At 39.4% G+C, this 13108-nt stretch overlaps 1 protein-coding gene and 1 long non-coding RNA gene across 2 annotated transcripts in view; one reads left to right on the forward strand and one right to left on the reverse strand.

Moving 5' to 3' along the window:
* Positions 1–13108, reverse strand: part of LOC134649380 (headcase protein) — a 61803-nt gene that overhangs the window by 23294 nt on the left and 25401 nt on the right. The window contains exon 2 of the mRNA XM_063504116.1: positions 11687–11783. Coding sequence (XP_063360186.1) covers positions 11687–11783 — 97 coding nt within the window. The remainder of the gene's footprint in view (positions 1–11686; positions 11784–13108) is intronic.
* Positions 1–13108, forward strand: part of LOC134649553 (uncharacterized) — a 43565-nt gene that overhangs the window by 10647 nt on the left and 19810 nt on the right. The gene's annotated exons all lie outside the window — the stretch shown is intronic.

Below are 13108 nucleotides of genomic sequence, written 5' to 3' on the forward strand. Positions count from 1 at the left end.
ACTTTAATGGACAATCTAAAACAAGTGAACATGCCATTGCATTCAAATGTTTATTCGTAACTTGGAAAATTTAATTTAATTTAACGGCTAAGTATTTTGATATTCGCTTAAATGCCAGCGCAGGACTAAGTAGACCACATTTGTATGCAGGAGATTAACTTTTTATGGAAACTGCACTACAGGTGGGATTTTTCCTGAATCACCGACCATATTGGCATTAGCATTTTCTTATGTTACGAGTCATTTGCGGGTGATACGAGCCGGGGGAAAACGAGGGATTGCGTGCGGCCCGGCACGCACCCCAGCTGTTTTCCTCTATTACGATTTCAATGTCAAGAACGATCAATACAGACCCGGGGATGTAAAATTTCGGCAGTTCTCGGAGAGTTCCGGGAGCTGCGATCGGGGCACACTAACCTACCGTAATGTGCGTGTCTTACCGATCAATAGACGCCGCGGAAGGTGCTGGCTGAATTTATAAATAGTCTTGAACTTCACCTCGCAGCCCGGATCGGAGTAAGTCGGAAGAGGTCGTTAGTTTGGATTCAATCATTGTTTTTCGGGCGCCGGAGTTTGTCGGTGGTAATACGGATTTTCCACTTTGTATGGTCTCTTTGTTGTGGGTCGAGATCCGACTCTATGTGTGGCTAATACTCGGCCGGGTAGCGAAACCTACCTACTATTAAAATAAATGCGTAGTTAGATGGTATTTTTTTCACTGTCTTTATATCTGACACCGTAAGATTGTGAACCCGTTAGTTTATAATCTAACGTAGGTTAGGTTAGGTTAGATTATAATCTCCCTACCGTCAGTTTATAATGTAACTAGCGAGATTATAATATGACGAGTGTTTACAATTTTACGGTGACATATCTATGTTTATTGTTTATGTTTAATTCTGAGCTCAATACGTAATGGTCTATATACAATTTGAACAGGGTTGACTGGTAGAGAATGCTTTTAGGCATTAAGCCCGCCTTTTGTACGATAAGTTTTCTTTAGTGCAATAAAGTTTAAATAAATAAATAATAAACATTGGTTCATTTATAAGGACGTAACTAATGCAATATACCTACAGACAGAGAATAAATTGCATGACACCTAATAAGAGATTGTGCATTGTGGCGTTCTAAATGAATAATCACCAGCTCCACGAGTTGTGATCTTGCTCACAATGAGCGTCTCTTTATTTAAATGAGATGCACAAACCCCGCCGGAGAAAGTTTGAATATCCCAATAAAACGTGACAATCGGCAGCTGATGTGCATATTTCACTAAGTTTTCATGTAAATCGCTCTCCACTGGGTACGTTGGCGCGAAGAAACTGTTTCTAAAAGTAAGAGATTGGGAAAACAACTGCGGTGAATTCCTTTACCTAGACTGTAAAAGCACTTGGAAAGCCAATATCCCCGCGCTTTATACCTCATCAGCATGGATATCGCGCTTGCACTTCAACTAGAAACATTCAATATTCAATCCCCAACTTTTTTGCAAGAAATCAGCCAACCGCTCAGTCTTTACTTTTCTCAATGTTTGTGTTCGCTGCAGAAAGGTAAGCTGCTTAGGACTCGAAGCACACGTAGTTAATGTTTTATTTTATGTAAAACTACGTTTGAGAAATACTTGCGGTTTCTTGGTTATTTACAAGTACTAGAAGGGGTTGTATTTTAAAAAGAAATAAAAGGTAAAACAGTTTTTACAAAATCAGAGAATTAATTAATGTAGTTGATGCTACAAATTGATGAGATAAGTGTAGGATGAAGCCCGTTCGCAATTAGAGTGAGTAAAGGGAGGCGAGCGGTAATATTAGAGGACGAAAACGAGCGCTTCATTACGGGGAATGATGGCAATAACAATACGGCTAATGGTCCGCTTGCGACCGTCTCTCCGGTTCACAATTCCCGCTTCTCCTCAAAAATATTCGCTCCAAACTTAAAATAAACCTGGTGCAGTGATTGGTCTATTATGTTGTTATTATGTTTGCTGGTTCATTTCAAAGTATGAATTGGTTTTTTTTTGTAGTATTATTTTGTACGGTTGTAAAGTTGTCGTATCGTTGTTGCATAAAAATACTTATTGACGTTGATCTTAATTAAAAATTGCACAATCAAGTCAATTAAACAGTCTCAATTAAAAGGTTCACGGCGATAATTCATCACAAATCACAGAAAACGTCAGAATATCAGGTTCTAAGACAATTAACATAATGTCAACAATTTTACAGAATCCAGTACCTAAAGACAATTAAGATACACTTGGTTGAGTAATGCCTTGATAACAATGCTTTTTAATAACGTCATTAATTCTTTACTGCCGTCATTAATTATTTGCATCGCGAGTGTGACTAATAATCAGCACCTACCTGTAGCACCTTTGCATTGAATAGGTAATGTAGGTATACTTACTGTGTTATCACAAGTCGCAACGTGAGGATAGGTCACGTAGCCAATGTTCGTTGTTGACATTAGACTAGCCATAACCTGCGCCGTTATGAGCAGCAACAGGCCTTTATTTTTATATACTTCAAATGGTAATAAATGTGATAGTCGTCACGCGCGTTTCAAGTTTCAAGTGCAAATGTTTAATGTCATACTAATTTATATGCACCTATAGTCTATTTAATAATCGTTAGGTGCTTGATTAGTGAAGTCATGTTAGACTTTTGCGTTGACAATAAATAACTTTACTTCGTATAACATTAAACCAGTAGAAACTCTCTCGTAAGACATAACAGAGCCATAATTATTAATAAACTTAGTTATGAATTTTCAGCAAAATAAAGAAATTGCTGGTATTATGAAAAATACTGTACGGCTACGGACAGTAAAATTCTTAATTTTTAATAGTTAGATAGTTTAGCAGTGTTGATGTGTGCGTGACCAGCAAATAACCAGTGCGACCAGCCGGCTATTAGGTGGACTATTATAATCTGCTAGCGCAATAAAGTCCCAGCCACACCTTGCAATTAGGCCTCGATTATGTGAATCGCCTCGTACTTACTATAATTAAAGCAACGCCAATCGAACCGTATAAGGCAACCCACGAGATAAACACATGCGATCTTATTAGTTAGTGGTTTATATTCTGGGGCGACCACTGCTACGAGTATGGCATTCCGATTCGCGCTTAGCAGCCAGCAAGTACAATGGACGTAACAAATTGCAATACGGCGGCATTAGTCGTAGTTACGATTCTGTGCGCCGGAGATTTGCAAGCGTTCGCTGCAGCGACGCGCATTGTAAGTGGGTTAGGCGCGGGCGCCGACCCCTCGCCCGACTTCAGGGTTAACGCCGGCCTAGGGTTACCACATTTCAGGAATTCTAATATCTGTGTCAGAAATCTTTATTGAGTGGATGTCTTCTATTGAGAGGGCTTCGGTGTCGCTTATAAGAAACTGGTGGAAAGAGTGTATACTCATGATAATCTAAAGGATTTTAAAGTTCTGACTATCAAATAAATTATAAACTAGGCAAAGAAGAAAATAATACTTTTTTGTGACGTAAAGTGTGGATGAATTATTTTCGCTTCAATCTTATGGTATGGAGTATCGTTCGATAGGTTTTTTAAAACGAATACGTATGGGCTTTCGAAAACAATATTTTGGTTATGTACATTTCGGAAATGAACGCTCTGTAATGAAAAAAAAAACGAGCCTATTCTGACGGACAGGTACCAGTACCAGGTGAGCATTACACGACATGCTCTTGGTCGGTTATTTTTTAATTTTGGTAGTTTTCATTACTATGTAGATTTCACAAGTATGAAGTCACACGTCGCGGTAAAAACATGCCAGGATATAAATTAGGTAGTATTTTAGTTTTTTTTTATATTGCTAGTAACTACCCCGCGTACTCGCCTATTACATATATAGGTACCTATTTACATTTATTATAATAGCTCTTATACATTTATCTTAGCCACCCACCACCTTAGCTTAATATCAATGTTCTCTCAAAATTGCATCTATCTCGATAATAGTAAATTCGAGGAGTTCATTGACCGCTTTAGTTCTAGTTATTCTATGCATTAACTACGAAGTAGTAAATATACCTGCCCGCTGCATATTTATCTGAAATCGTATTGTTAGTGGAATCTTATTTCAATTGACAACAATATCGGTATGTATTTGGTTTTCAAATACTGAATTGAAATGCTAATTAACTTTGCTAAGATGCAATTTTAATAATACTTCGTCTAGGCTATGTATTACCTAATAATATTCTGATTAAAATAGGGTTAACAAAGAAGTCAACGTGAACAAATAGGTATGTATAATTAAATAAGTATGTAGTTTTAATTTGTTGCAGGACGAACATCTGAATTCGAAGTTACATAAATGGTTGTCTTGTTAATTTATTTTAACTTTTAAGTATTTCCGTTGATTTGCGTCACATAGGTAAGTATAGACGTCACATAGGTAAGCATAGATTAAAACAAAAATGTTAGCTCCTGGAATTAACGGTCGGCGTATGTATGGTGTTTTTACATTTTAATGTATAGAGGAATTAATATCTGTCTGAAAGATTCTGATTTGTCTGACAAACAAGTTTTTGAGTTTACAAGGTTTATTGCACCAAATTTTGTACTATAAAAATATTTATTTTAGTAAATTTTACATTTGTTACATAAGACAGCTACAGTGCCAGCAAATAAATCTGATATTTTATTTGCTGGCACTATACTTGTCTTTCCGGCAAATATAGTTTTCTCATGAAGAGGTGTATGTGTATAGTGTATTAGAGATTGAATCAAAGCGGCGTTGCGAGCAGTGCTAGTATTTCATACTTAATTCAATCTGGTTACGCCGGCGCTGGCGCACAACAGGGCGTGGGCGCGAAGCGACGCGCGTGGGCCGAACACCTCGCATTATGCGGTGCATCCATACAATAATAAACCTACATCATAATTAACTCTCCGTAATAATATAAGCAAGTTTATACATTTTGTTCATAGTTACTAAAGTTCCGGCAAACTCTCGACTTTCTCGAGTCGTAATAGTTGCAAATTTCGGTCGTAACTATCGAGCAAGGAGTTTTACGATAGTTTACCCATAAAAGTTTCTCGTCGTACTGAGAGAGCTCTGTAATCCGAAATAAACGACGAAACTGAGACCATGTGATACGCAAACAAGCGTTTATCAAGATCGAATTGAACGCGCTTACGATACGGCTGCGCAAAAACCAGCTCCCGAATCACTTCCTTATAAGGCTATACTGTCTTGCAAGTGGATACTTGCGATAACATTATAAAAAGTTGATCGGAGGCACACGAAATGGTTTTGCAAGTTTGCTGGATAAAGTTCGCACGACGGTTTGCCTTTATATGGGCGATGTGGCTACCTGGCTACTTGGACAGTGTCGAAAGCTAGACATAAGCCGAAGAAAATACGCAAGTCCGACCTGTCGTGGCGTCATACTACTACGTTCGTAAATTCCATGTGATTTAAGGGCTCCATTTCGAGAAGCAATTATTTATCATACATCTTCGTAATGGAGTAATTACCTTCATCGGCTGGTTACGAAACGTACGCGTCTGGTCTCGCGGTAAGAAGTTATGCGTAGCAGTGCCATTCTGCAACTTTTTGCGGGGAAGGAAAGTTGCAATGTAAGACCTATCAGCCATCCAGCCCTATTGTATCTATTAAACGGCTACTTTCTCGTTCCATGCCGTTTATGGTCCGTTGAGAAAACTCAGATGTTGCAGTATAGATGCATTTTGATCTGACGGAACAACATCATTGTTTTTAGATCCATCTTTTTTACGGTTGTTAGTGGGATAAAAATAACAGTAGTATTGTCAAGTGCAAGGGCAATAGGCAGAATACAGATTAAATACACACTGACGCATTAAAGATAACGAAAAATAACAAAAGATAGTTATAAATGATAAGATATCTAGGTTCATACCTATGTACAAAGATGCGCGGTAAAACTTTTCAGTAATAACATAAGCAAGTTTATACATTTAGATAATTGAATAATTCGAAAGTTACGTTTTATTTATATTTGACAATGAGTAGAGTAGCCAGCCAATCAAAAGGATGCCCCTTACTCTGAACAACGATTTAAAAAGAACGACAGAGCTAATCCACATGGCGAAACCTTGAGCACGGTGTCGGGTGGCACGCTGTGGGATTCAGTTACCCACTGTAGGTACGTTGCGTCGTCCGCGCCATCTCGACCTGCGAGTTGTACGCCTTCCGACTTCTCAGAGTGACGCATTTCACTAGTCTCTACCTTTTTATGCAGACGAAATTAATGGCAGACAATAGAGGCTAGGCAGGAGTTTGTCTACCACTTGTCTGCCTCTCCAAAGTTTACTGTGAGGATTATGAGAAAAACGGATGCTTAGTTGGCATAATCTTCCTTTGCCTCCGGGCACTTGATATATCTATTTATGCATGTACTTTTTGAATTTATTGTACTTGCATTGTTCTGATGAGGAAAACGGGCAGGACTGGAAATTGGTTGAATTGGACTTCCACGTTATATATAATAAAAGATGTATCTAATTCATTTGTTGATTACCTACTACCGAAATAATATAAATGAAAACTTATTTTTATCTAAGGTTTCCGAATATGTATTGTAAGTGACAATCAGGTAGATAGATATATAGACAGTCCTGCGTTGTAAAAACAGTAGTTTCGGGTTGTGCCTTGCGACGAGCCGCGAAGTAACCTTCAAACATTTTACGAGGCGGTCGGGCCTGTTTCTGATCCGATATACCTGCACGCTGCTTGTGTGCGATGTGAAAATTGCAAACCTGATAAATTCATAAACCTGGCTTAAGGTTTTACGGGCTCCGGCACCGACCGGTCCTCGTAATCAATATGCTGGTAGACAGCGGGCCACCATAAATAGAAGGAGTGGTCCCAGTTTAATGATGCTGCTGCGCGGACGCTGCGCTGTTATCAATCAAGCAAACGGCTCGCTATCGTTTCACTAGTTATTAGAACCCAGTATATCAGTACCAATGCACGAAGACGTCGAGAGATATTTACTTCGGAGCGTAACTGTAACTATCGAGATTTTATTGCTCCTTAGAGCGACCAGTACGGCCACATATTAGTTTCTAGAAATCGTAACATCTCGCAGACTTGTTCGACCGCACCGAGATAGTACATTTAAAAGCTTGAAACATATTGGAGTAATGTATGTGGATCTAGGAATTATGAAGTTTCCCCTAGTGGAGTGGAAACGGGGTGTAGTCACGCGACGCGGAGCGAAACGAGACGTCTACAAGACAATACTGCTGGTGTTATTTACGCGGTAGATAAGTGAAGAAAATGTTTGAAATTATCTCGCGTGCACGATCGGATCCACCGGTACAATGGCGGCGTGCGCGACACGAATCACTGCCGCTGGAAGTCGTTAAAATGCAACCTAAATTAAAGCTAAATGCCAGAACGTAAAATAAACTAGCAAAAAGCAGAGCTTTGTAAGGGCTCGCGGAGTTTTTCTACCTAAACGTACCGTACCGCGACTTTGATCCAGTCCGAGGCTTGTTCCATGTTCAATCGAGTGGGTACGTAATAAGTCCGTTAAGGACGCAGCTATAAGTGAGAGCAAGAAAGAAATATACCTACTAATTGGCCCTCGGTCGCTGTCCGGTACGCCTGTCTGATACAACTTTTACTTTGTCCATTAAAAACGTGTCCAGACGACAAAATCAAATTGCCAATATCATCCACACGTAATATACAATTTCATAAGCCCTTATTACATCCTACACGGTCGCCCAGTACTTCTTGTAAGGAAGTCAACTGGCTTTTCTTTTCTGGCAATGTTGGGTCAGTGAGCCAATGTCCTTGAATTTATTTATGCGTCCACACCACACAATTGAGCGTAAAACTATCCCGTCTGGACACCTACTGGCGGTAATCATGCTGCTCCGCACATAAACTATGTATAATTTGCTCTCTTAAGTGCTCATCAAGACGAGTAAGATGACCAAAACAGCGTGTGCCTATGTTGCAACAAACGTGAGTTCCATTAAATAAGTACTGCCAGGGTTCAGCTACAGCTATATCGTGAGTATCTCCTAAGTGCTCAAAAAGACGAGTCGGATGACCAAAACAGAGTGAGCCTATATTGTATAAAACCCGAGCTCTACTAGGTACCAGGGATGTTGCGGATGCCGATTTTTTGACATCCGCGGATGCGGATGCGGATGCGGATTTTTAAAGGCTCACATCCGCGGATGCGGATGCGGATGCGGATGTCAAGATTAGGTACTTAGAAAACGTCAAATATTACATTTTTAGTATTTTTTTTATTTAAAAAAAAACGAAACGTTTAGTATTTGAACAAGAATATAGGTGCGTTATATTTAATAAACAGTAACTTGGCTGACTTTTCTGGATCTAGACGATTTCGTTATAGGTAATTATGAAATTACCTAGCACTTACGCCGCCGCTAAGACGTTCCTGTACCGACTTGTTCGACATCCGCATCCGCATAAGCTCCGCATCGATTTTATGCGGATGCGGATGCGGATGCGGATGTTGAAAATAATGCGGAAGTTCCGCGGTTGCGGATGCGGATGCGGATGTTCGCAACATCCCTGCTAGGTACCTACTGCCAGAGTTCAGCATCAGCTACCTTGGGTACTACTCTACCAAGTGATCCAAAACAGCGTGTGTCTATGTTGCACCAAACCCGAGTTCCACTAGGTACTGCCAGGGTTCAGCATCAGCTCTATCTTGGGTACTACTCTCGTAAGTGCTCATCAAGACGAGTCTCATGACCAAAACAGCGTGTGCATATGTTGTATTAAACCCGAGCTCCACTAGGTACTGCCAGGGTTCAGCATCAGCTATCTTGGGTACTGCTCTACCAAGTTATCATCATGACGAGTCGGATGTCCAACCCAGTGTGTGTCTATGTTGCACCAAACCTGAGTTCCGCTAGGTACAGCCAGGGTTAAGCATCAGCTCTATCGTACTGCTCCCCCAAGTGCTCATCAAGACGTGTCGAATTATAACATGACTGATCAGTTCATCGGCATCACAGAACAGAACAGCGAGTAAATTGACCTCCGCAGTGAATATGTCGTAGTCCGATCGTATAATCCGCCGTATTACATTACGGCTAGCCGTTTTCAAAAACAGGAGCGTTTTGAAATGCGGCGGTTCGACGATTAGCCGGATTGTCATTGCGATACGTTCTTCAATAAGGCGGCCTACGTGTAGCCGCATCGTATCTAAGTACTATTTAGATTGTAGAGTGACCAGTTCTTTCGGTCGCCTACGTAACCGGAGTTTGACAATGTTTGCAATTTAATTTATTTTTACTATGGTCCCACCGCACTACATGTTTCTTTTCCAAAACATTTCCTTCACAACTTAAATAGACGGAGCCCCGCAAATGCGGGGCTCCTATTTCTGGGCGGTTTGCCCTTCGGGCATCTGAAGCTACCTAACCTAACGAACCTAACCTACTTACCTACCTACGCTTTTTTCCCTAAAGTGTAATGTTTTCACGGACGTCTCACTAAATCAATAGGTAGGTAGGTTAGGTTCGTTAGATAGTTTCAGATGCCCGAAGGGCAAACCGCTGAGAAATGGGAGCCCCGCGAAGCCGGGCTCCATCTAGTTAAGTTGGGAAGGAAATGTTTTTTGAAAAGAAACAGTTCGACGAACTCCAGATTAGATGGACACCCCAGCGTTTTTCATAGTTTATTGTTGTTATGTCAGGCAGCGCCACGAGTGTTAAAAATTGGAACTAAAAACTGTCAAAGCGGCGGCTAATGACTCGCTGTATTACATTACGGCTAGCCGTGTTGAAGAACGTATGGCGCCGAATACATTCCGGCGGATTCTCATTCAGCCGCATTCAATCCGGCTAATAGTTAAACCGCCGCATGTCAAAACACCCCTGTTTTTGAAAACGGCTAGCCGTAATGTAATACGGTGGATTATACGATCCGACTGCGACAAATATACAGCAAGATTATTGTTCCAGTATTCAGAGAAACTTAATTGCTAAATTGGGAATCAAACCGAGCGAAGCGAAATGGGTCTGAATCCAAAATTTTAACCCTTTTTAGGGTTCCGTACCCAAAGGGTAAAAAACGGGACCCTATTACTAAGACTTCGCTGTCCGTCCGTCCATCCGTCCGTCCGTCCGTCCGTCCGTCTGTCACCATGCTGTATCTCATGAACCGTGATAGCTAGACAGTTGAAATTTTCACAAATGATGTATCTCTGTTGCCGCTATAACAACAAATACTAAAAATAAAATAAAATAAATATTTAACCCATACTACAAACACGATTTTTTTGCTCTATTTTTTATTCATGGTGCGGAACCCTCCGTGCGCGAGTCCGACTCGTACTTGGCCGGTTTTTTTGTATTCATCGTTGTTAACACATAGTACATTGACACGAATTTTAATTCATAATTTTTCTAATAGATGGCGCTAGTAGTCATACAAAGTGTTATTCCTTTATTTTATTTTATTAAGTTGATAAAATGATATTTTTATGTTTGATAACACATCTAGACATGAATTTAACTTACTATGTTAAATCTCAAACGTAACAGTGCAGTAGTTTTTCCGTAAAGTGTACCACAAGAATGCATAGTTTGTCGAATAGTGATAGGGCTCGCTTCGCTCGCCCTAATTAAGGTAGACAAGCCCAGAACGATTCATTTACTGCCGATCATAATCGCATTATGGAGGAGCATAGACATGTAATTAATGACAGTTTATAATTACGATATTTAAGCGACCTTGGTTGTTTTAGCGCTATAAATTTATCATTATATCTCAACAAATATTACGAATTTCAGTTAAAAATAACTTACATTTTCAAACTGGCGAATTGGACGTCTTGAATTTACTACACTCCGTAGTACACCTACATGTACACGTAGTACTGTAGGTGTACAGGTTACAAGTATAATCTAATGTAATACCAAATTACTAGTTATCTTATCACTGATCTCGTGCAAAATATCGCTCCACTTGAGGCTCCGAGCGAGCTCATCTATTACAATTTGTACCTCCTAGAGGGCAAGTGAAGCGTTGTACATCTACCGAACAAATTGTAAGCTGGGAACAATTATTCAATCATCGCCACGGTAAAAATAAGTACTTCAACAAGCGTTGGGCTGCAATAAATAACAAATAAACGCTCGGTATTTATAGAAGCGGCTCGCCGGGCGGGGGAATGACCGTCGCTTGACACACAACTGGCTCAAGGCCTGTGGAGATTAGATACCAGCACTGCATAACAAATACAACCACATGACGATTGACGGCAAAACGCAATTTACGGCTAAAAAATTACTCTGTCATGTCTAAACTACGTGTCGGCGACAATATTACAGAGAAACTGCATTTATTCGGCGGGAACCGCCTCCCCTCGCGGCGCCCTGACAACGCTTTATCGCGAAAAGTGTCAGCCTCTGTTTTTATGGCGGCGACAACAAAAGCAAACTTTCACCTCTGCAAACCTTTTCAGCGATGAAAATATTTTATTCTCGTACACCTCTGACCAGAACGACTGAGAAAGGGACATTTTATCAATCTACTTAAATACATTTACTAAATCTTCATTTAATGCCTCATTTTTCAAGTGCAATTTAGTTACTAAATATCTGTACAATCGTAAATTCTATTATACATTGTTTGTCAGATAAAATCGGCATTATTAGTACGTATTATTTTTATCTTACCTTTATCTGATATGAGTTGACTTTATGCTTGGGCAGAAGGTTGAAGGTAGAGAAGTCCAGCCTCCTGGAGAAGATCCCGTTCGCACCAGCGCCGGCTCTGAAATGACAATCGATCCATTAGAGCTTAAATATTTCAGTCGTTACCAGACTAGACTATTTCGGGGTGGGGTTGGCCCGACATCAGCTAGGCGGGTCAAAGCTTCTCTACGGGGATATATAAGTAACGTTTTGAGGGTGTCAGCGTTGGCGTGAACAATTAATTTTAGCCGTCAAAAGTGCCCTTTTAACGCAGTTAGCGTAAAGTGTCATAAAAATGCATTGCTTTTGTTCAACAACCACTAAATGTAGAATTAGAGTTACAAAAAACTTAAAGAGCTTTTGGAATAGTTATTTGTGCAACTGGAGAGCAACGTCGATATTTATTTGAGTGCTTATTTTGAGTATCAGGCAACCGAAAGATTCTAAAATAAATATAATTTAGAATTTTCATCATTTTTCACTCATGTTTTATTAACCATTGACTATCGAGTGTAATTATCGAAAGCACAAAAACAAAACGAGAGACATCTATAAGTGAAATAATGGAGAACTTCGGATGTACGAGTATGAGGAACGGAATTACGAATGTATGTATGTACTATTTGACAACTTATTATATTTTACAATAAAATACGTTAAATATAGTGTATTAAAAATTACAATGTTTTTTTATCCATTATTTCAGAAAATGTAATAATAAAAAAACTGATAATTATTGAAATTATTAAAAGTAGGTTTATTATTCCCACCTAAAATCCAAAATTCCTTATAAAAATAAAAATAAATAAAAATAAAAAGTCATTTATTGTCGCAAAACACAGTAACAATATAAAACAAACAAGGAAAAAGAAAAAAAAAAAAAAAAAAAAAAAAAAGTTTATCAATTGCATCAGGTTTTTTTTTCAATTGAAGTTTAATGTTTTATTTTTCCGGTACAGCCCTTAATTATTACTAACTCATACTCATGCATACGTGTTTTTGAATGATGCGTTGTGTTCTGATGTTTTTCGGGGTAGGTATATTATAAACTGTCAATATACTGTTCAATGACGTTTGATCGTTTTTCTTCCTCTTTCTTTTTGTTAACGACGTGAAATGAACAGAGCCAATAGAATCCAAGTATTTCGAACTTGTATTAGGCCCCGCACGTTGAAAATACATTCGAACGTATAGGCACTTTAATGTCATTTTGTCTCTCGCAGTGAGCAAAATCGTATTTTACCTTCGCAGCGACCTTTGTTGGATCTGCTGAGGAATAACAATCAGAAGTATATCGGCGATCCAGACTGGTAAAACTAATAACGCAGCATTGAAACAGCTCTTAATCACTTAATCATATTACTCAGATTTGCAACCGACACGCAGGCTTGCTGAGTTTACGTC

This window comes from Cydia amplana, chromosome 1 (genome assembly GCF_948474715.1).
Source record: "Cydia amplana chromosome 1, ilCydAmpl1.1, whole genome shotgun sequence".
Lineage (NCBI taxonomy): Eukaryota > Metazoa > Arthropoda > Insecta > Lepidoptera > Tortricidae > Cydia > Cydia amplana.